The 25,229-nt window shown below is 41.4% G+C and overlaps 2 protein-coding genes across 4 annotated transcripts in view; one reads left to right on the plus strand and one right to left on the minus strand.

Moving 5' to 3' along the window:
• pald1a (phosphatase domain containing paladin 1a) overlaps positions 1 to 25,229 on the minus strand; it is a 129,241-nt gene that overhangs the window by 97,876 nt on the left and 6,136 nt on the right. Inside the window, exon 1 of one of the 3 annotated variants that reach the window (XM_079577128.1) lies at positions 235 to 335. The exons of 1 other annotated variant lie outside the window; for it this stretch is intronic. In XM_079577128.1, coding sequence (XP_079433254.1) covers positions 235 to 278 — 44 coding nt within the window. In that variant the 5' untranslated portion in view covers positions 279 to 335. Of the gene's footprint in view, positions 1 to 234; positions 336 to 17,034; positions 17,164 to 25,229 lie in introns of those variants that run through there. One more of the 3 variants, XM_079577129.1, reaches the window with a different exon arrangement.
• Positions 5,769 to 25,229, plus strand: part of ndr2 (nodal-related 2) — a gene marked incomplete at both ends in the record, with an annotated part of 34,914 nt that continues 15,453 nt past the window's right edge. The window contains 2 exons of the mRNA XM_079576892.1: positions 5,769 to 5,778; positions 6,449 to 6,678. Of these exons, the coding sequence (XP_079433018.1) occupies positions 5,769 to 5,778; positions 6,449 to 6,678 (240 nt within the window). The remainder of the gene's footprint in view (positions 5,779 to 6,448; positions 6,679 to 25,229) is intronic.

Consider the following 25,229-nt stretch of genomic DNA (forward strand, 5'->3'; position numbering starts at 1 on the left):
GATGAACGACCCTAAGAACACAACTGATGAGGCAGTGCAATATCCGTCCTGTGTGGGGTCTTATGTTTTACAGACCTTTTAATTGAAACTTCTGCAAACCCTCAAATGTGAACGCTCCTGGACATGTTTAAAAAAGCAGACCGTGGCCTTAAAAATCCCCCAAATCGCTGTTAGATGAAACCCAAATCCCACAGCATTACTCGCTCTATTCTTTTATCTTTAAAAACATCTTACGTGTGGGACGAGGATCCTTTCCTGTGCGGCTTACTGTCCGCCATGCTCCGAAATCTCTGTGACAACTTGGCAGGATATCCCAAAAAAGAAAGAAAGAAAGAAAGAAAGAAAGAAAGAAAGAAAGAAAGAAAGAAACTGTTCGCTTTTCTGCGAGCGGGACGGGTCTGTGGGAAACACCCTTAGGCACTGTGCAGTTGTAGAAGAAGTACTTGTAAAAGCGGTAGAAGAAGTAACAGTCTCTCGTGCTGTGATTGCCTATCTCCCGGCAGGATGTCCCGCAGACAGAATGAAAAAGCTCCTCTATCGGAAAGCGCTCCCCTCTTGGCACTGTGCGGTTTCAGCAGGAGCGGCTTTCTCTCGTGTCCCGCGATCGGCTTCTGTCTGGAGCCGGGGACTGCATCCATGAGGTCTACACTCGGAGGGGAAGTGCTTGGCGGGACATCTGGCAGCCATATGACCAGAGTACTGCCCCCGTTTCGGTGATGGGACAGGGCGCAGGGAGGACGGGGTTTGGCTCCCGTAGAGTGGGCAGAGCCGGAGACATGAGGAGGAGGAGGAGGAGGAGGAGGAGAGGGAGTCGGAGTTGTTTAGCATCAAAAAGTCAGCAGGATCTATATTAGTGCTCCGCAATGTGAGAACGATATGGCGATACTTGATTACTGTCTTGTATAACATGATATTTTACTTAAACATATCGAAATAGAACATTCAAGTAGGGCTGTCACGATAATTACGATGTCGACTGATCGTTCAATAAGTGACAGGTAAACAATACATTTCTGGGCTTAATATTTATCATCAGGACATTTTGCACCTTTTCCCCATTTTCCACCTCATCCTCAAAAACCTGACATAAGTATAGCATAGGGATGTCACAGTTTCCGGTGTAGCGGTAAACCCTGGTAAAAATGTCAACGGTAATAATTACCATCTTGTTTTTGATTGGTGGATTACCGCGCCCGCAGTTTAGGCAAAGTGACCCTCATGAGCCGCCGTCTCATCTGCTGAAGGTGGCGCACAGCCTCACTCTGTAGCTACAACCAAAACAAAACTTTCTCGAAGCTGGAATCATGTCCGAGACGACAGCGCGCAGGATCCATCTATTTAAAACTGCCTTCGCTAAATCTGCCTTCTCTGTGATCGCAATGGGGCTGTGGAACACACGCCAACAGAGATTATTGCAAGTACGACACTCAAAAGATTTGCGCAGTTGACTAAAAAATGGCTTCTAGAAAAACTTGCTCATGATCTGTAACAACGTCATGTGGGAGCGACCGTTCACCTAGAAAAAGGACCGGTAGAAAATGTTCTAATGTTCCAATCTTATTTAAATTAAATGTATGTTATTAATGATGTCAAAACGTATAAATCCATGGTCAAGTATTCATCTACATTTAAAATCAGTTTTAGTACTGGAACATCAACCTGCCCAGGGACTACAGGTGGAAATTAGCATTTTTGCTATAACCTGGTACAATACATCTTTCCTTTTGGTCAATGTTAAATTGTGCACTGTCCCTGTCTAAATAAAAACCATACCATACCATCATCCTCAGAGAGGACCAAGCCTGAAGTCTGGAGATATTTTGTGTGTTTTAAGAAAGCTGAAGGACAGTTGATAGAAGACAGTTCTCCTGTTTGCAGAATGTGCAGGAGAAAGTGTCTCTAAAGCAGCAATACTTCGAACCTCTGACTCACCTGCGTGACCGTCTCCCACAGCTCTACAGCAGTAAGCTAACGTTAGCGTTTTAGCTGAAATGCTGATGTGGGAGAATGTAACGAGTCGCCCTATAGCGCGGCTGCAGCGCCACCGCCAGCATAAGCCGTGTCCGGATACCTCCGCGCAAAGGCACATAAGTTACGGGGCTCCCGGTGGCAGATTGCAATAGATTCACTTTCGCCGCAGTTTTATGAAATTAACAATGATCACCGTCTGATGGCATTTTCCCAAATCTGCAAAGCGAAAGCTCACTGGAAGGACACAAACTGAGAACAATTTTACTGATATAGACGGTTTATCTTGTTCAAAAATATTCTTCTTCATTTCTGGCGCTATAAATAGTACATGTAATACCCTTGAAACGATCAACAACACATCGTTATAGTTCCTTTACTTTGATGTGAAAAGTTGCACTTTGGATAAGGCTTTGTCTGTATTTTTTTTTTATGTAGTAAGCACTGTTAAACTTTTTTGAAACTATTTCAGTGTGTGTAGGACTATTGATGCTTTCTGAACATATTAATACACATTAAAAAAAAAAACATGATAATTTTGGTCACAATCACCGTGAGGTAAACTGTTCATACCGTGACAGCCCTAGTATAGCACTTCTCAAACCCCAAACACTTGCGTTCTCTGTTGCATCTACTGCCTACAGTGCATGCATTGTTAAACCGCAGCATTGACAACTCAGCACAAATAAAAACACTTGCATTTCCTGGATGAACAAGCGTAACCTGGTTTCACTTGTGCAAACACCATCGCGGCCCACGACTGCATCAAATCCTGCAGAGGTTTTCAAGTTTGCTTTGCACTTGCTTCATCCTCAGAATATCAGATTTAGGCAGTAAACCGATCGGAAATGCGGACAGCACCTGTGGCCACAACAGCTCTGTGTCATAAACATCCTGGAATAGAAGAGAAGAGCTCAGAACAGCTGTTTATATCATCACTAAGTCGCCCAGAGATTAATGTTCCAAAACAATACCAGGCATTGGTGTGTTTATACTGTAGTAGCTAATATTATGCTGCTCAAATATAGAACAGGGTTATTTTAGTTGTGTTGAAGCTCATTCAAACAATTCGTCAACTTAGAGGCACACTGTGCCTCTTGGGATTTTCCAGCAAAACAAAACATGCTCCTAATGACTAATTTTGCATTGGGTAATAAAAAAAGGATGAGTCAACATCTCCGTGGATGGTACTGTATTAGCGTAGTATTTGGGGCAGCACGGTAGTACAGCAGTTAGCGCTCGTGCTTCACAGCTAGAAGGTCCCGGGTTTGATTCCACCTGGACCGGGCCTTTCTGTGTGGAATTTGCATGTTCTCCCCGTGTCTGCATAGGTTTGATACTAAAAACATGTACAACAGGCCAGGATGAATGTAGTGAGTGAGTGGTTGATGGCGGCTGCAATAGTAGCTTACCACCACCAAGCATGGAGTGAATGAATAATGACGTCAGTGTAGCGCAAACAAATCTTTAGCGAGGAAGTTTTGATGCTGTTGGTCCAGGGGCAGCATTAAAGCAGAACTAAGTAACTTGTTTACCTTAATAAATCCTTTCCGTAGACCCTCTGGGGGTAATACAACTGTTAAAGGGATGATTGGGGGGGCCTTTCATCTCCCCCTGGTGTCTCTAGCCAGAAAACCACAATTGCAACTTCACTGCCACCGGGTTGGGGTCACCAATACGCACTAATGGAATCACAAAGAAGAAGCTAACAGGCTAACGGGCAAAGCTAGCAGTGGGCTAGCGCCACTTAAACAGTGTTTACAGCCAAGTTTGAGAGAAAAAAAAAGGATCTCCATTGTTCAGCTGGATGTAGATCTCCCTTTGTCTTTTCTGTCAGCGTAGTATTTACTCTCACAGACAATAAGTAAAAAAAACGCAACGCTGACATTGTTGTTTCAGCTCAAATAAAGCGAGATGACAAATATTTTAGCATAGGAATCGAAAAAATGCATTGTTCATCTATCGGTACCCAGCCCTGTAGCAATGTAAAATATTTATTTCTATATCAATACTATGGGTACTGTATTGTAATTCTAAGTGGATTTTTTTTTGCACACTGTCAGCGCCAAGAGTTAGTGTCAGGGTCAACTTGCAAATTGTAACTCGGAAGTGAAACTTGTCAACTCGACTTGGACTTAAAAAGACTTCATGCCCCTTCTCTGACTTTTCTTTAACTCCTTCACCTCACGCGCTCTCTGCACCATTCATTTAAAATTCAATCACCAACAGTACAACCATTCAGCAGGTGGAACAAATAATTAAATGAACTGAATGGGTGCTGCTGCCGGATGCTCTCTCATCGAATGCAATTTCTCCATCTGTGAGATCAATAAAGTGTCATCTTATCTTATCTTATCTTAAATCTGCTTTGTGGCAGGTATAACCTACATCAAGTATTCAGACGACACAGTTATCATGGACACGACAAACACACACGGATTACTGCAAATTGAACCGGACTCATTCACTCAACTGTCTGGATTGAAACGTATCCGAGACCAAAGAGATGACCATCAACTTCCAACGTGGCCACTCCAGCTCTCCCTCACTCACGGTCAACAACGAAATCATTGAAAAGGTTCATTCACACAAATACCTGGGTTCCATAATCGACCATGAACTCACATTCAAACTCAATGCTGAACAAATGGGTTTTTTCTCCGTAAACTCCGCAAACTCCAAGTCCACCCATCCATTCTCGCCTCTTTCTACAAATGTTTCATTGAATCCATCCTCACATTCATCATCACTGTCTGGTGTGGTTCGCTCACTCTCACCCACCGCAACATGCTTAATAAAATAATCAAAATCAGCAATAAAATCATGGGTCAGGAGCAGGACTCACTCAGGAGCATATATGACTCCAGAGTTCTGAGGAAAGGAACCCAGACCTCCAGACTCCTCACACTCCCCTGGTGCCGTCAGGGCGCAGGTTCAGGTCCCGCCCTCTGGGGACAAAGAGGGCGACCTCCACTTCCCTCCCGACCTCCATCCGCCTGCTGAATAAATGACTGTGTGGACTATGGTCTATCAAAGGCCCACTCTATTGTTTTTAATGTATTTATTATTGCACATACTTATTGTGTTGTATGTCTGTGGATGTACTGTTTTTATCAGGCTCGTACTGGAACTTCTTCTGCAAATGAAGTTCCTAACGGATAAATAAAGTGAATTTGAATTTGAATTCAATAGTGTCATGTCACAATTCCAGGACAAGAAACCATAGTTTTTTGTATTTTGGACACGTATGCAGCAAAAATAGTTGAGCAATGTCATTGAGAGGGTTATGGACAGTAGAACACCTTAAAGGGATATTTCAGGATTTCCTAGTTATCCAGAGTGTTGCTGATACCTGGAGATATTTTTTTTGTAATTCATGCAGTTCTTATGTTTGAGTTGAGTATGTTTGAGTCAGAGTTTCGTGGCACTAGGCTAATGCAAGGCTAGCGCATTTCTATGGTATCAGCTAGCCTGCATTAAAAACAGTGTGACCCGCTCCACAGTGCACCTGAGGCAAATCACTTATAACGCCAGACTACTTCACTTTATTTCATGTCCCCGATGGGGCAATTAGTTTTGCAGCACAAGATACATAAAAATAGATACATGAAAACAGACAAGAACAATAAAAATGCATTTATTCACCGGTTCAACAAGATGCCGAAGTGCAAAACCTTACAAAAACAGAGTCCTTGGCAATTTTTGTACAAAAACAGAACAAGAGAATACAACAACTTGTTTTCCCTCACACTGAATTTGGTGCCTGTATACTCCTTTTATACTCAGCGTTTAGAGTGGAGATGGCTACAGGTATGAAGGAATATTTGTATCTGTTTTTCCCCACCAATGGAAACTAACGATACAAATGTCTGCGTTGATAGAATAATTTTAACCATTTTGCATTTTAAATAGCTTATATTTGAGCAGCATCAGCTTCATGGTTGTATAAGCTACACAGCGGCGGAGTGATCTGGTAGAAAATAGTCCCTCAAAATGCGATCATTCATGTGATGCAAGGTCAGTAATATTCCAAAAAATATTCTATCAACACAGATATTTATATGGTTAGTCTGGTGTTATAAGTGATTTGCCTCAGGTGCTCTGTGGAGCGGGTCAGACTGTTTTTAATGCAGGCTAGCTGATACCATAGAAATGCGCTAGCCTTGCATTAGCCTAGCGCCAGGAAACTCTTCAAATATAAGAACTGCATGAATTACAAAAACAAATATCTCCAGGTACCAGCAACACTCTGGATAACTAGAAAATGAGGCCCTGTGTCAAAAATCCTGATATATCCCTTTAAGGGTGTCAGACTCACAAACAGAACCCCATCAACTATTCACGTAAATACACTGCAAGTCCGAATGAACAAGCTTTTTCCCTTTGCGCGTTGTTGACCGTGCGAAGTTTACGTCCGTGTCAACTTGACCCAGATCTATTCAAGCACCGGGCAATTGACTACGCAGCTAAACCCCCCCAGTACACAAACCGCCGCCTCCCACTCGCTCTGCCAGCTCTGCCCCCATTCAACACCGCCGCATTGAGATTCAGGCCGTGTCCCGAGCTCGGTGTAGCTTCAGACAAAAGGGTCCCGGAGCCGCGGACAGGAAGAGCAGGCAGCTGGAGGAAGCATCTGCGGACGGGACGAGGAAGGATGCAGAGGACGAGGAGAGGGAGCTTCAGCAACAGAAGAAGAAAGGAAGTGAAGAGGTTTGTGTGGTGCTCAAAACAGAATCTGTGCTGAAACACCTAACTCCGCCCACACACCCGCTCCAAAAAGACAGAGAAACAAGCTGAATGAGAGTTCACACTTCCTACTCTCCTCTCGTGTGCGTGCTCAGGTCAAGGATATCAAGACCTGCTTTTCTGATCGCTGTGGGGTCATGACGTCGGACGCCACTTTTACAGAGACTTCCACCGAATTAAACTCCAAACTCAGCACATTGTTTTTAGAATTGTTCTCGAAATTGCGCTAGTTTACACTAAAACGGCAATCATTTGTTTTGGAACAGAGGACTTTTTGTCATGGCGACGCATAAACAAGCAGCAACTTCCCTCTCTCATGGTACAGCAGCTATAATTAAGTTATAGTATTGTTGGTGTGGCCTTCTAACTCAATTCAGGTTACTCCTGTGGCCCCTTATATTAAAATCTATTGCCCAGCCCTGGTTTAATTTCTCTGTTGTATGTTTTGCCTTTAATTCAAGAGGCGTGGGCAGTCTCTCAATGCTTTGTAAACATGTTTCAATATCATAGAGCAATATAAATGTACCATCTTCTCTCAAACCTTCTGAACAAGATGTTACTGTTCGCTTACGTGTTTGTCTGAGACAAAAGAACAGAAAACATTAAAGTAATCAGAAGACAAGATGAACAAACTGAGACGAGCTTCAGCAGCGAAGTTCACAGGAAGGATTAGCAGTAGCACTGGACGATTTATTACTTTAGGTCAGCCATTCCCAAAGTCCGGGACATCGCGGACCCCTTATTGGTCAGAAAATCTCTTGAGGCTCTCAAAATCATAATAGTTTACTCCATTCAAAGGAATTTTTCATAATTTTACAGCTAAAATTACATAAAAAGTAACATCTAGTAATGACAGTAGGCTAAATACTGGTTTAAACTGGTGCATTTGTCTAGATAAATGCATGTTTCCTATCAAAATGAACTTTTTTCATTGTACTTGTTTTGCAGACAAGCTTTGAGGGCCCCCCTGTAGTGCCTCTGAGGCCCCCCAGGGACCCCACTTTAGGAACCACTGCTTTAGGTGATTCAATCATAGTTTCTGTCCCAGCTTTGATTAGTTGTCGGCAACATTAGCATATTGTTACTAGCCACGGCATTTAGCGCGGCGATCAAAAATACAATAGTGGAGCGATTAAATTCTCCAGATTCTTCTCTCAAAGCTTCTGAACCAGATGGCGACAACCAGATGTTACTGTTCGCTTACGTGTTTGTCTGAGACAAAAGAACAGAAAACATTAAAGTAATCAGAAGACAAGATGAACAAACAGAGACAAGCTTCGTCAGCAGCAGAGAAGTGCACAGGAAGGATTACTCAAAACGGTGCTAATGAAGTGTAAGTTATGGCCGATAAGCACTGTGCACTTTGATTTTTTTAAATGTCTCATCTATAATCCTGAGTGTGACGCTCCTAAGCTGTAAAATGTAGCAGTATTAAACTGTGACAGCAGGGGGCGATTTGATCAGGACATTTGTTTAGTAGGAGCTCATTTGAAAGATCAGCAGATTCCAAAACAAAAAACATTGAGTCTCTCTTATGGTTACAAAGTTATATGCAAAAGTCTGCACCATAAAATACATAAGATACGATCCGCGGTGAACGAACTTGTGACTGATGCTGTGCTCTCTACAGCCTGGAAGATTGTTACACTGCATTAACGCGCTTTGATTTTCACATCGTCTCGTCACGCTCTCCAACAAGCGAAAGGACACGCTGCTCCAAACGCCTCGTCGCTCGGATTTTATGCAACAGTGAACAGTCCATCTGCATGACGCCTTCCCCAGCTCTGCACTTGTCTCATTCAAGGGCCCGGTCTCCATGGAGTCCACTCGAACGCTCGGGCACCGTTTATAGAGACTCTGATCCACGCGAGAGCCCACAGCGGTTTTGGTTTGGAAAAATGAACCGAGAAAACTGGACACAGGGCAAATAGAGTAAAAAACACGTCCTGGAGTTTGTGAATGAGTGAAATACTACTCTTAACTGTACTTCCTGTGTCATAAAAATGCAAAACTGTTGTCATTCCAATCCTTGTCTGCAGAGGGAGCTCCAGCCCCTGTGCCTCTGTCTCTACTCCCTTTATCATTTCAAGTTGTAAAACATACAATATCAAAGCTGGGTTAACAAAAATAACGTTCTTACTAGAGGCCGACCAATATGGGTTTTTCTAAGGCCGATGCAGATATTGTGGGATGATAACTTGCCGGTGCCCATATTTTTGGCAGATTTTTCAAATGTCTGGTCTATAATCCTGTAAAAACAAATACTTGGCCGCGCCAGCACTGGACAATTTATTACTTTAGGTCAGCCATTCCCAAAGTCTGGGACATTGCGGACCCCTTATTGATCAGAAAATCTCTCGGGGCCCCCAAAATCATAATAGTTTACTCCATTCAAAGGAATTTTTTATAAATTTACAGCTAAAATTACATAAAAAGTAACATCTAGTAATGACAGTAGGCTAAATGCTGGTTTAAACTGGTGCATTTGTCTAGATAAATGCATGTTTCCTATGAAAATGAACTTTTTTCATTGTACTTGTTCTGCAGACAAGCCATGGGGGCCCCCCTGTAGTGCCTCTGAGGCCCGCCAGGGGGCCCCGGACCCCACTTTTGGGAACCACTGCTTTGGGAGATCCAATCATAGTTTCTGTCCTAGCTTTGATTAGTTGTCGAATATTGTTACTAGCCACGGCATTTAGCGGGGTGATCAAAAATACAATAGTGGAGCGATTGAATTATCCAAATGACCTGCAGCACGTCCATATTGACGGAGGTTTAATGAAACTTGTGTTTAACAAACTTGAAAACTAACCAGTTTTCATTTTGAGGACTTGTTTTAAAGCCCTGACTTCGCTCTTTCTAATACAAACGGGAAGTCTCTATCATTTTCGGTTCCGAGAAATATTGGCTTTTTTCGGCACTAGATCGGTCGATAGCCAATATTGTAAAAATATCGGCCCGATATATCGGTCGTCCTCTAGTTTTTACGCCTCAATTATACATATGTCCACATCTAGAACGGTTCATACGGGTAGCAGCAAGTTGGATTTAATGCCATTTTCTGCAGAAAAAACAAAAAATTTAACTCCACAAAAAGTTCAAAAACCTCGGTGCACATTTCATTTCTTAAGATCTGTAGAAGAAAGAGGGTCAATTCTGATATTCAAAATGAAGAAAAAATCTGTCATAAAATAAATGCTTGTATTTATTTCAATTTTATCTATTGGGTAAAATTCTACACGGTGTGACTTTAAAACAGTTGCGCATCCTACAATTACCTTTAAAGGGGCTAGATGCAAGTTAGTCATTTTATACTCACTACTGCCATCTCAGGTCATACGTGTAACTGCAGCTTCTATATTAAGCTTGTGCATAACGGCACTTCAGACCCGAATTAACACCTTTCTGAGTGACAGTGCAGGATTTTAGAGGCAGTGGTGGTGAACAGGTCTGAGCTCATTCTACACATTAGGACATTGTTGAAACATGGGGAGGAAAATACTTAGTTTTAACATTTTTAAACTCCATATAGTCCCTTTAAGTGATAAATACAATAAGAAGAGAGGAAGTCTGCTTTTGGTCACAGGGCACCGCGCCCTCCACGCGTTCAGTGACTAAAACTAAAACCCATTGCAACGCCCTGAACTTCAAAACAGAGGAAGAGAGGCGGGCGAACCTTGACAGAAAGTCGTACCCGGTCGCTTCCTGTGGCAGCTGCAGTGTGAGGTGAGAGGGGTGAGAAGGAAATCAAACTTCCTCTGAACAAATCTCAACAGTTTCAAACGAGGCACTGAAGGGCTGTGATGCAGATTATGCAGACACCACTTCTACAACTGTACGATATTATTTTTATATTTTACTGATAGAAGAGCCACATGTTTGTAAATCACAGCGTGAGCACGTGCCAGGCTTCACAAGGAAGTTTCTGGATTTCTTTGCAGAGGGAAGTATCATTCGTGATTGACGTGTAGTGTATAAGGTTTAGAGTACCCTAATTTGTCTGATTATTTTGGAAAATCATTCAGTTTTAAAGCCTCATTGTACAAACTTAGAGCAAATAAACAACAAACCCCTCTGGCAAAATCTTAAAACATAAATTTAGACCTATTGATAAGAGCAAAGACTTTGAGACCTACAAATGTCTTCTTCTGAAACACTGAAGAGGCACAAAGAGCCCCCCACAGCTGCGGCGATACAGGAAACAAGGAAGGGACAAACGAGGAGGTATCCAGGCAATACTCACAGCTAAGCCACACATGCCTTCTATCCATACTATTATATTATCTATTATCCATACTATATCAAGCATCGGCATGTATCTTGTTTAGAGCGTTTTTCACCCATTTAGATTTTTTTCCTGATCTGACCAAGATTACTTTGCTGGTTTGACTTTGACTTTTCAGACTTGTTCTAATGTCATCTTGCTTGAAATAACAAAGCAATACTGCTAATGGGACAATGTTTGTTACCGCAAATAAAATTATCTGAAAAAATATTTTAGAAAAAGTGGAATAATCTAGGTCAAATGCACAACCAAATCTTAACAAGACAAAGCAGCAATTTGGATTATAATGATCAAATTGAGGCATTTAAAACTAATCTAGAAGAATTGAATAAAACAGATGAACAGGATGGTGAAAGACTGTTGTGGAGCGGAGGGAGCAGCGCAGGGGGAAGAGGAAGGAGCTGACCAGTGCAGGACACCACGCTCTGAAACCGGGACAAACCCAGGAGGCGCTGCACTGTTTCAGGGGAGACTGAAGGCAGGCGGCTCGGTTTCCTTCGGGTGCTACGGTTTCCCTGACCTCAAGAAACATGCTGGTCAGGTCAGCCCACAGTGGCAGCAGCTCAGGAGAAACACAATTTAAATGTACGGTTGAGGAATGACAAATAAAGCACTTACTTTTTATTTTGTTGCTAAAAAATATGGCAATTTTGTCCATAGAATGCGTTATTTTTTATTGCATTTTTGTTCTCATTTATATCAGCGATCTACAGCAAAAGGGTAAATTGAAATCTAAATATTCACTATTCACCTTCAGCATCTCTAGTGTTGCAGCTTCTTCTAAATTATTTTGATAGCCCGCAACAAAAGTAGCATTATCAAAGTATTGCTGAGCACTTTTATTTGTTGGTCTATCAGGGTTTGACCTATTTAGCCAGAAGGTCAGATTTAGATCTTTGGGTTTCTGTCAGTTTCCTGCAGGATGCTGACAAAATATTGTGGTTGCACTGATGCTAGAAAGGCGGCTCTGGTATTTGGGAGACGCTGCACTACAGAATTACCATCTCCAAAATAGAATAAATTACAGAGAGATGGTTCTAAATAGAATTAGCAAGAGTTTTTTTTTTTTAGCTGTTCAAAAGTCCAGCAGATATAAAATAATTTAGAAAAAGACAAGTTGTACGTGTAATTTATATGGACATTTGAGAGAGGACTCCTCCTGTAAGCTTCATCACTTTTTTGTCCTTTAGTCTTTTGCACAATAGTCCTGTGTGGGGTTTACATGGCTGATCACCGTGAACACTTTTCCCTGATCCGACACTTAGTTGAGACTGAGAATTAGCACCGATATCTCCGGAAACGAAAGTCAGAGCTTTAAAATGAGCCCTCCCACAACCTCGCGGTGAAAATCGGTCACAAGTTTGTGAATCTATTTTAAATGTTTTATGTTGTGCCTGCACCACTTGTGTGAGGGCGTTGCTTATAAAATGAGAAGAGGCTGAGGTGTGGTTTATTGCAAGCAGCACAAAGAGCAATGCTCTGATGGCAGCCTCACATTCCTTTCCTCGTTTACATCCTTAAGCATTATAGGCTCTCACAGGTCAAAGTAAAAAAACTTCATATTAAAGGGACTATACAGAGTTTAAAAATGTTTAAATTATGTATTTTCCTCCACCTACATGTTCCAGCCATGTCCTAATGTGTAGAATGAGCTCAGACCTGTTCACCACAACTGCCTCTAAAATCCTGCCCCGTCACTCAAAAAGGTGTTACTTTGGGTCCAAATTGCCGTCATGCACGAGCTTAAAGGGATATTTCAGGATTTTTGACATAGGGCCTCAATTCCTAGTTATCCAGAGTGTTGCTAATTTCTGGAGATATATTTTTTGTAATTTATGCAGTTCTTCTGTTTGAAGAGCTACGTGGCGCTAGGCTGGTGCAAGGCTAGTGCATGTCTATGGTATCAGCTAGCCTGCATTTAACAGTCTGACCCACTCCACAGAGCACCTGAGGCAAATCACTTATAACACCAGACTAACCATATAAATGTCTGTGTCCATAGAATAATTTTAACCATTTTGAATTTGAAAAAACGTATATTTGAGCAGCATCAGCTTCGTGGTTCTGTAAGCTGTGCAGCGGCGGAGGGATCTGCTAGAAAATAGTCCCTCAAAATGCGATCATTCACGTGATGCAAGGTCAGTTATATTCCAAAAATTACTCGATCGACACAAACATTTATATTGTTAGTCTGGCGTTATAAGTGATAAGTGAACTTTGTCTCCAGTCCTGTATAAACTAATACAAGTGAAGGGACGGGTACAATTCATGGCGGCCCCCACTTGAACCTCCGGAATAAGGTGAATGCCGTGCCAACCCCCGTCATATTGGTATCGCACATAAAAAACATTAGCAAAGCCTTTAAAGATGCCCGAGCTTGTTATGGATGATAAATACAATAAGTTTGGTCTATTTTTGAGCACAATAATGAGCACAAATCTTTGTTTTCACCTGCGTTTCTCACTTTAACTCAAATGCCGTCAAAGCAACAACATCTGCATACAGGGTTGTCCCAATCCAGGCAAATTTGTGGAGACAAAACAAAACACAAGGGAAGAGAATGGACACCTGGGCTCTACTGCTCGACAGAGAAGCCGACGTCTTTTTCGCTTTAGTATTCTGTGCCTTGATTGAAGGGACTAAGAAGGAGCTTAACAACACTTGAAGAGCCTCGAGTGTCACATGTGATGAGGAATGTGAAGCATGTGAACAACGCTGCACCACACGACAATACGGAGGTGGTTATATATACGGCTGGATGGGACGGTTATGGCGGCTACTCGTGGTTTTCAGTCACAGGAAGGCTGCTTGTTAGGGTCAGCGGTTTGAGGATGAGGCAAAAGATGTTGTTGATATGGCTCCAAAATGGCTCCCGATTTTGCATCACTTTGTATATCCATCATCAGAGAAAGAAGACTGTATGTGATAAGACTGGGGCTGCAAAGGGGTGGAAAAGTCCCGATAAATATCCCAGAACATTCAATGGAAACTTTAGCTTGGAAATGTTTTGTTGAACCCACAGCTAGTCAATCAATAGTTACCCATTAATTATGTTTTTGAACCATAAAACGGTGTGAGGCTCCGTATCGTCTTTCCCAAGCCACCTAAACCTTAATATGATTTTGTTTTGTCACACTGTGGTTAAACACAGAGCTGGATTAAAGGGATATTTCAGGATTTCTGACATAGGGCCTCATTTCCAAGTTATCCAGAGTGTTGTTGATTTCTGGAGAATTTTTTTTTATTCATGCAGTCCTTATATTTGAAGAGTTTAGTGGCGCTAGGCTAGTGCTAGTGGTAGGCTAGTGCATGTCTATGGTAACTAGTAGCCTGCATTAAAAACAGTCTGACCCAGCACAGTGCACCTGAGGCAAATCACTTATAACACCAGACGACCCACATAAATGTCTGTGTTGACTGAATAATTATTGAAATATAACCATTTTGCATTTTAAAAAACTTATATTTGAGCAGCATCAGCTTCCTGGTTGTAGCTACGCAGGGGCGGAGTGATCTGCTCGGTTACCGGATCTACAGCAGTTGTGGCCGGCATTACTACACGTGGAATTCACAAAGGAGCTTTCTGCAAATCAGATATGGCAACGTTTGGAGGACGACCCAATGATTTTGAAAAGGTTTTTATCACAGGCTATAGTTACCATAGACTTAGCACTAGCCTAGCACCACTAAACTCTTCAAATATAAGGACTGCATGAAATAAATAAAAAAAGAAATCCCCAGAAATCAACAACACTCTGGAAAACTGGGAAATGAGGCCCAGTATGTCCCTTTAAACAGAACAGTCCTAAATGAAAGACTTTTAAAACAATATAATAATAAATGTAGGTAAGATGGATACAGACATTAAATGAGTCTATTCCATTTCCAAAAGCTCTTCTTTGTATCGGCCACAAACTAAAAAACTGTCCTCTTCAGACCCATGTGGTCAGACATCACAAAGATGATTTCTTTGAGACTCTGCCGTGATAGACATTTCAGTGTATCAAATCAGATTCTTATGCTGCAGTTTATATCTGCATGTGAAGAAGCAACCTTTGTGTCAATACCCTGTTTGTTCCCATTAATTCTCGTTAATTCCCATGGGAAATTTCCAACACGGCAACTCTAGATAGGACACCAGAATATTCTTGTTGTATTTAAAGGCTGTGATACTAGTGTGTTTTAGTTGTTGTTTTCCCTTAGTAGAATCAAATTTGATATTAAAGCAAACATTTTAAAAAGACCTTTGTGATCTATTTATATTACGTTTTTTATAGATTGTAAACTAGAAGCTATTTGTTTTACAGTTCAAAGACACATTTTAGATGGCCGCGCAAAATACTATTGTTATACTAAAAAAAAAAATGCAGGCATCGATGCAGGCACTTTAATTCATGCAGTCCTTACATTTGAAGAGGCGGTGCTAGGCTAGTGCTAGGCTAGTACATGTTTATGGTAACTAGTAGCCTGCATTAAAAACCTCTTCAAAATCATGGGCTCGTCCTCCAAACGTTGCCATATCTGATTTGTAGAAAGCTCCTTTGTGAATTCCACGTGTAATAATGTCGGCCGCAGGTAAACAAACTACTGTAGATCTGGTAACCGAGCAGATCACTCCGCTGCTGCGTAGCTACAACCAGGAAGCTGATGCTGCTCAGATGTAAGTTATTTTAAATGCAAAATGGTTATATTGAAAAAAATATTCTGTCAACACAGACATTTATATGGGTCGTCTGGTGCTACAAGTGATTTGCCTCAGGTGCACTGTGCTTGGGTCAGACTGTTTTTAATGCAGGCTACTAGATACCATAGACATGCACTAGCCTAGCACTAGCCTAGCACTAGCCTAGCACCACTAAACTCTTCAAGGACTGCAGCGATTAAATTCTGCCAAAAACAAGCAATGAACAGAACTTCAAGGGGCTAGATGCAAGTTAGCCATTTTATACTCACTACTGCCACCTCAGGTCAAACGTGTAACTGCAGCTGCTATGTTAAGCTCGTGCATGATGGCACTTCGGACCCGAATTAACACCTTTTAGTGACAGTGCAGGATTTTAGAGGCAGTTGCGGTGAACGGGTCTGAGCTCATTCTACTATATTCTACATTATACTTATTATACTTTAACAGTTTTAAACTCCGTATAGTCCCTTTAAAAATGTGTAAAAGTTCAGTTTAAGATAAAGGTTTCCTAATTTTGCTATTTTTTACCCTTGTTTTGATCCTGAGTTTGTGTAAAAAATTTGGTAAAATATCGCAATAATATCATTATCGGAATATTGTACCGCCGTATCGCATATTGCAAGTTACTTCAATATCATGCAGCCCTACTTTAGTTCCAAGCCTAAATAAAAGTGTGGAGAAACCTCTCTTACATGCCCTATACCTGATGTTTTTGATTGTCAACAGTGAAAGGGGAAGCCACTAAATTAAAATAGTAATAATAGTAAAAATTTCACAACTTGCAGGGTCACTTTTCAGGGTAACGCTAACAAAAATGCTAGAAAAATAGCCTGAAAGTTCATGAAATTGATACAAATGTTTTATAATTTTATTTTCCCTACAAGCATTTGAGTTTGCAATATACTAAAGGAGGATCAAATAATTTTCATTCCATTTCTAGAAGCAAAATCAGTTATAGCTCCTTTAAACCCAGTATATATGCCCAGAATATTTGACTGCAGTGACCAAAAAAGTTTGGACACCCCTGAGTTAAGGAGTACTTTGAGTGGAAATGAAAGACTCAAGGGGTACGCGAGACAAAAAATAGCTCCATGTCAATAAACCATAGACATACAGTCAATCACATGATCACTGTGTGGAGGTCAATATTGCTTCCATACCATTGCCAACATACAATGTAAGGCATTTCCACCCAGACAACTCGAGTAAATTCTTTGGATTTTTCACATCAGTATCAAGCTCACTGCAACGTTACCGCTTGAGCTCCTATTTAGGCAACAGCACATGTACAAGCTCATTGAAAGTCATCCAGCAACACGTGCACAGGGTGAAAAAACAGACAAAAATCTACCTTGCATTCAGCAGCACTCCATACAAATCCGGTTTACTCTCCTCGTGCAGAAACGATTGTGTTTCCTGCTCACTCCGATTCCCCGAGTCCCTTTAGGTCTGGGCAGGTGGTCTCCCCAGCATCAATAAAGCGGCATAAACAGACCAGCCAGTGCCGCATCCGTCAATGGTTGAATGAAAGGGTCGACCCGGGTGGAAGCTGGAGGAAGGCGGCGTCACTGGAGGTGTGAATCAGGAAACCGCAGTAAAAAAAAATCCTTCGAGCGGCAGCGAAACCTCCGTGACTTTGTAGCCGTGTGGCGCGGCGGACACAAGGTATGGTTCAGTCAGTGCAGAAGTGTGTGTGTGTGTGTAGTAGACTGGGAGACGGAGGGGAGAGCGAGAGGATGTGGGGGCGGGATCGCGAAGCATCACTGCGAGGAATTGACCAATCAGGGGCAAGGAAACACCCCCCCCCCCCTCTCTCATGGAAGCGCACTCTGCCTCCCACGCGCCGCAAATTACTCCGCTCTGTCAATACAACAGAAGGGCCATGAAGGCAAGAATCAATACAGAGATAAAAAGGAGGAAGGAGACAGATGGCAACAGTGAAGGGTGTAAAATAGAGAATAGAACTGACAGAGTATGTCGCAAATTCCCCGATTCCACTAATAATTATTTAGGTCATTGGTTTCTTAGACATTTCACACTTGAAACATCAAATAATATTTGACCTTTCAAGCACAACCAGGACTAGACCAAGACAAAATCAGGACTGAACCGGATATAAAAGGGTTGTAACATAGACAGAATTAGCACAAAATGAAGAATAATAAGAAGGCGGAAGAAGGAGAAGAAGGCGGAAGAAGGAGAAGAAGAAGAAGGAGAAGGAGAAGAAGAAGGAGCAGAAGAAGGAGCAGAAGAAGGAGCAGAAGAAGAAGAAGAAGAAGGAGCAGAAGAAGGAGCAGAAGAAGGAGCAGAAGAAGGAGCAGAAGAAGGAGCAGAAGAAGGAGCAGAAGGAGCAGGAGAAGAAGGCGGAAGAAGGAGAAGGAGAAGGAGAAGAAGAAGAAGAAGAAGAAGGAGAAGGAGAAGGAGAAGGAGAAGGAGAAGGAGAAGGAGAAGGAGAAGAAGAAGAAGAAGAAGAAGAAGAAGAAGAAGAAGAAGAAGAGCACTATTCATTCACTCCATACTCGGTGGTGGTAAGCTACTATTGTAGCCACAGCTGCCCTGGGGTAGAGTGACGGAAGCGAAGCAACCAGTCTGCGCCCTCAGCCCCTCCGACCACCACCACTGACTCACTCACTCACTCCATTCGCCCCAGGCTTCCTGGTGTTACCAAACGGTCTCCCATCCAAGTCCTAACCAGGCCCTTCCCTGCTTAGCTTCCAAGGTCTGACAGGATTGGGCAGAGCAAAGGCAGTATGGCCAATGAAACCTAAACTAAAACTTCATCTAACTTACATTGCATTACTGAGTCATGAATTAAATTATCTCCATTTCTAAGGCTAAAATTGCAGCTGACCCTGTTAATAATTTTGTAATAGCACCGTTACACAAAAACTGCTCCAAATGTAATACAATTTTAACTATATTGTGTAATAAAACCGCATTTTGTAATAAACTCTAAACTGAACAATCGATTACGACAAACTATCAGGCAGTTGGTAATGTTTTTATAAATCATTAATTATTTAGAAGACATTTACACAGTTTACTAATCATTGTTAACATATGCTTAAACAGATAGTTTAGTTTACAATGTGCATCATCCGTGAGTAAGAAATGGTTCAGTTTAGGAAAACGTTTGTAAAGCGGCGTGAAAACCAACATTCATTGACTGATGGGAAATGGTCAAATGGACTCTACTTATATAGTGCTTTTCTATCTTTATCAGAACCAGTCACCCATTCACCCTCTCATTCATAAACCAATGTACGCAGACAGTGAAGGCAAGTTGGGTGAAGTGTCTTGCCCAAGGACACAAAGACAGTGTGCATTTGTGGGAGCTTGGATTTGAACCTACGACCTTCCGATCACGAGACCCGCTCTACCATCTGCGCAACAATAAAGTAAACACTTACAAATGAGTAACAAACGATTATTATTATACAATTATTTTTTACTGTTAGTCCCCAATATAAGCTGGTGAATCCAAGTACAACAGTTTAGGATTCACTGATTTAGGTAAAAGAATGTGTTCGGCAAACTATTGCTTCACGATTTTCACGATCTCTGACGTGTTTCTGAAGATTTGTGACTGATATTGAAAGATCGAGGCTCGCTTTAGACTGAAATGTGATCTGCAAAACCGGTGCTGCATCGTCTTTTTTGTGTCACGTCTTGAAGGTGTTGCAGATTATTAGAAAGTCATCGACTACCTGATAGTAATCAACTTAAAGGGATGTTTCAGGATTTTTGACATAGGGCCTCATTTCCTAGTTATCCAGAGTGTTGCTGATACCTGGAGATATTTTTTTTTTGTAATTCATGCATTTCTTATAATTGAAGAGTTTTGTGGGGCTTGGCTAGTGCTAGGCTAGCACATTTCTATGGTATCAGCTAGCCTGCATTAAAAACAGTCTGACCCGCTCCACAGAGCACCTGAGGCAAATCACTTATAACACCAGACTAACCATATAAATGTCTGTGTCCATAGAATAATTTTTGGAATATAACTGACCTGCATCACATGAATGATCACATTTTGAGGGACTATTTTCTAGCAGATCACTCCGCCTCCGCATAGCTTATACAAAGCTGCTCAAATATAAGTTCTTTTAAATGAAAATGGTTAAAATTATTCTATGGACACAGATATCTCCAGAAATCAGCAACACTCTGGATAACTAGGAAATGAGGCGCTATGTCAAAAATCCTGAAACATCCCTTTAAGCTTAGATTTATGAGTAAAACGGACAATGTGTTGTCTTCAAAATGTAGCAAAAATCTACTCTCTGTTATTCAGTTTACTACAAGGATCAGGTCAATCTTTCCTAACAAAATGAAATGAGTTGTTTCACTTCACAATTACCGCAAACACAGACACATAAAAACGCCAGGCTTACCTTCGTTGCTTTAGGCGTGGTCTAAAACATCGGCGGTGATTTCATAGATTCCTTTTATGGGTCAACTTAAAGCTCAGACAGAGTGAGATGTGCAGGAGGTGGCTGCCACTCATGACTAACCGTCTCTTCCTGTCAGTTAGACTTATGTAACGTCGCACTACAAAACAAAAGTGTAAACACGACAGTCGAGCAGACAAAGATTATCTCACAATTGTGTTCATCTAACGTCAAAATATCGAAATGGCCCAGTTTGTTATTGAATTCCCTTTCAACTGTCATTGCCTGGACCACGACAGCCTCGATATTGTTGAGTTTTAAGAGCACTCTGTTGGGATGAGTAGTAATTACAGCAACTAATTACATCAAATATATATTCTAACCAAGATTGAGATACACAACGTACAATTGACTGATTAACATTTTAGTGTCAGAGCAATGAGGGTTACTGACCTTTTTCTCCATCACAGGTTGTGAATAAATGTATCATTTCCCTTTACAATTTGCTAATGGCACTTGCTTCTTCACAGTCAATCAAAAATAGTCCCTCAAAATGCGATCATTCATGTGATGCAAGCTCAGTTATATTCCAAAAAATATTCTAATCGACACAGACATTTATATTGTTAGTCTGGTGTTATAAGTCAGGGGTTCTCAACCGGGGGTCGCGAGATAGATTTGGGGGATCGCCAGAGCATATAGATAAAAATATGTTATTATTATGGCATTGTAGCACACATACATGCTATTAGGGCTGCAGCTAACGATTATTTTGATAATCGATTTATCTACCGATTATTTTCACGATTAATCGATTAATCGCCTGGCTGTGAAAGGTGCATGGAAATTGGTATTTTTTCAATTTTTTGACCACATAAAGCTAAAGTGGCGCCGCTTGAGGACATGTTGATGGAGTAAACTTAAAGTAAACATTTGTAGGAGGCTCTTTGTGCTAATTCTGCTTTCTGATTGGACGAGGCGAAGACAGATATTTATGAAATTTACAATGTACAAAACACTGCAGACCCTCACTTTAAAAATAAAGTAGGTTTTCATCCAAAATACATAATTGTCATGTCATTTTTGCTCTATTTTAGTCTGTGTTCACTAGAAAACGATTAATCGATTACTGAAATAGTTGACAACTATTTTAGTAATCGATTAGTTGTCGATTAATCGATTAGTTGTTACACCCCTACATGCTATTTTACCAGGGTGCTATTATTTGTTCTGAATATGATTAATTTTATTTTAGCCATTATTTTTTCTTTGCTTTTTAAGAATTATATAGGTTAATGTCCCTGTTTTTCCCATGGTCAGACCCGGGCGGGGCTCACGATCCTAATGAACTGTTATAATGGGGGTCACGGCTCCAAAAGGTTGAGAACCACTGTTATAAGTGATTTGCCTCAGGTGCACTGTGGAGCGGGTCAGACTGTTTTTAATTCAGGCTAGCTGATACCATAGAAATGCGCTAGCCTTGCACTAGCCTAGCGCCACGGAACTCTTCAATTATAAGAACTGCATGAATTACAAAAAAAAAAATATCTCCAGAAATCAGCAACACTCTGGAAAACTAGGAAATGAGGCCTTATGTCAAAAATCCTGAAATATCCCTTTAATCTCTTAATTGAAGTAGATTTATGTCATTTTTACTATAAAAGAACGTTTCTTTTCCCAGTGAACGCCTCAGTCGACCCCTTCTTTCTAAGCCACGCCCCCTGGCCACATAAGCACTGGTGCAGATTTCACTTTCTTCTGCGCTGATGCCGTTCTTGCGCCAGGCAGAAGTTCGGGCCCTCTGAGTTTAGCACATGTGTTATCGACCGACTTTCTGTGGCAGCGTCACGGCGCCTCACACAGGCCTGGCACATGAATCACGGAGCTGGAGATCCACATACAACAACATTGAACTGGTGCAATGCTTATAGACAGTTTTTTTTTGTTCAAGGACGTTACTCACCGATTGTCTTCCGTGCTAGCAATAAACAGAGATTCACTGAGGTTAAACAAAATGATGAGAAATAGAGGTTTTTCAGTCTTTTATATCTAATTCCACGTCCAATGTTTATGAGTGAAGGCAATTCATTACTTTTCCAAATCCTTCAGCCCTGGATGAAGTTCACACCGTAAAGCCAGACTTGTCGCTGCTCCTCCTCTTCTTTGCGCCGCATGTAAGACCTCGTTCACAACAACGCTCTAATTACTCACTCATTAGCGCTTCACACTGTGGCACTGAGGGCAAACAGAGCCCCAGCTGACCAAATACCTCCCCAAATCTCACCAAACATCTGCACTTCGGCTTTGGCTCACCCATTTTAGGCTATGGATTTTGAGGATTGAAGAGCTCGGCCGCTACATCTGACCCTGAGCCTTAGTTTGCCTGACATAGCGGCAGCCAATATATCGCCGATTTTAGCTTTGCCTTTGATGAAATGTACTTTTTGTAGAATGTATAATAGCACTGTCTGTAAATATTATGAACTGCACTGTTTTATGCTTTTTGTACAGTGGTTTTTAAGTGTCTGCAGATCGAAAATACTCCATTAACCTCATAACACCCGTCCGAACAAATCTAAAATCTTGAAAAAGAAGAGAAAATAGCTACAAAAACAAGACGTAAATGAGGATGAAAAAATGCAACAAAACAGGCAAAAACGTGACAAAAAAAGCACCAAAAATACGATGAAAGAGTGAGCACAACATGTGGAAAGGTCTTAGATCAGTTTTGTAGGCCTCAGCTTTCAAATGAGGCGTTACTCTGGCCTATAGGCTCTAAGTTCCAGTCAGTTAAAAAGCTTTAAGATTTGGGTAAAGCTAAAAATTAAAGCTAACTGTCACTGCATCGAACAGATCAGTTTGTGGAGGCAAAACAACTTTCTCCAACTAAACTCAGACAAAAGTGTTATCAGTCACCTTGAGTCTCTCTCTCTAAAACCAAAAAAATCAGGTTAGAAATCTAGGCGTAATCATGGACTCAGACCTGAACTTAAACAGCCACATCAAAGCAAAAACATCAGCAGCGTTCTACCATCTGAAAAACATTAAGATCAGAGGAATAGTGTCAAAACCAGACTTAATAATAATAATAATGCATCGGTTTTATACAGCGCTTTTCTGGACACTCAAAGACGCTTTACATTGCATTATTCATTCACTCCATACCCGGTGGTGGTGAGCTACTATTGTAGCCACAGCTGCCCTGGGGTAGACAGACGGAAGCGAGGCAACCAGTCTGCGCCATCGGCCCCTCCGACCACCACCAACCACTCACTCACACGCTACATTCGCCCCAGGCTTCCTGGTGTTACTAAACGGTCTCCCATCCAAGTACCGACCAGGCCCTTCCCTGCTTAGCTTCCAAGGTCTGACGGAATTGGGCATCGCAAAGGCGAGACTTATCCATGTGTTTGTCTCCAGCAGGTTAGACGACTGTAACGGCTGCTCACTGTCAGAGCTGCAGAACATCCAGAACCAGGAAATACGACCAGATTAGTCCAGTGCTCCGGTCTCTGCACTGGCTTCCTGTCACTCAGAGAATAGAATTTAAAACAGCTCTGCTTGTTAAAAGTCTTTCCATGGTTTAGCACTAAAATCCATCTGACATGTTACAGCCGTATGAACCATCTCGGGCCCTGAGAACTTCAGGGAGGGGTCTCCTGGTGGTTCCCAGAGTCAGGACTAAACACGGCGAGGTTGCGTTTCAGTTTCATGCAGCTAAAATCTGGAACAGTCTTCATGAGGATGTGAGACAGGCCTCAACTCTGACAATGTTCAAATCCAGGCTGAAAACAGTTATTTTTGCCCGTGAATATGTATTATGCTTATGATGTATGTATTAGTATGTTATCTGCACTCTTGCCTTTTATTGTAATTGATTAATTTTTATGTTGATGTTTTATAGATTTGATCTGTTTTGTTGTAATTTTATACAACTGTGAAGCACTTTGAATTGCCTTGTGTGTGAATTGTGCTCTACAAATAAACTTGCCTTACTTAAAAGTTAAGAGGTTTAGAGGTCATGTCTGGTAGGGCTGGGCGATATGGACCAAAAGTCATATCTCGATATATTTAGGTAGAATATCGATATACGCTATATATCCTGATATTTGTTCTGCAAAGTGAGAGCTGTGAAATGAAATGTTAAGTCAAAGCCAAATACGAGAAGTTTTATTGAAAACTCTCTATGAAATATAAACATAAACACTGTATAACAAAGCTCCGCAAGGTGCACACAAAAATAGCCTATAAAATAAAATAAGTCAGTCTATTTCTGAGGGCAGCATTTATATATAAAGAGATAATAACATAAAGTGCTCAGTTTAAGATGCTCTGTATTTGAAATATCCCGATATACGCGATATGGTGTGATTCCATATCACATTTCAAAATATATCGATATATCTTAAATATCGATATATCGCCCAGCCCTAATGTCTGGTACAAAACATATTTTCATACACTGATTAATAAAATCAAATTAAATCAACTAAACTGAAGTGTTTTGTATGTAAAATAGGCTGTATTGGGCTTATTTCTTGATGTTTCAAAAATCACTATTTCGAAGAGAAAATCTCAAATCCAAATGTTTCAGTGAGAGAGCGAGAAACTGGCCCGTCTGCATGATCAGAGGAGCACATGTAAACAAGGCAAATACTTTGGAAATTCCACCGTGTCGCAGGATTTGGCCGGTTTTCCAGATATTTCTGGGCGAGTTTGGCTGCCGAGACGTCCTACAAACCTTTAAATTAACCCCCCTTCCTCTATTAAACAGTCCCTGCTTCTTTGAGCCGCTCATTCTCTTGAGTTATGAGGAAGCCTGTGTTGTTTCTCGTCGAGTATTGGGTCCCCTACGCTGCAGGAAGGAAGGAACAGGTGTGGCCCACTTTAACTCCCATCTCCACTCACTCGCTTATTTACTACACTCGCGGCTGTAGTAAATGACTTTCATTTTGGAAATTATCCCAGGAACAGGCCGGTGTTGACGTTGGGGAGAAATGACCAGACACGAAGGAAATTAATCCAGATGATAAGATTGTGGTGGATGTTTTGGTTTCCCATGTCGAGGCCTTGTTGTAAATGTGCCAGGAGCTGTTTTGTATCTGGGTTAACAGGAGCGTGGCTTAGATTGGTGGAAAATGGCTCATTGTTATAA

The sequence above is a fragment of the Gobius niger genome (genome assembly GCF_951799975.1).
Source record: "Gobius niger genome assembly, chromosome: 19".
NCBI classification, from domain to species: domain Eukaryota; kingdom Metazoa; phylum Chordata; class Actinopteri; order Gobiiformes; family Gobiidae; genus Gobius; species Gobius niger.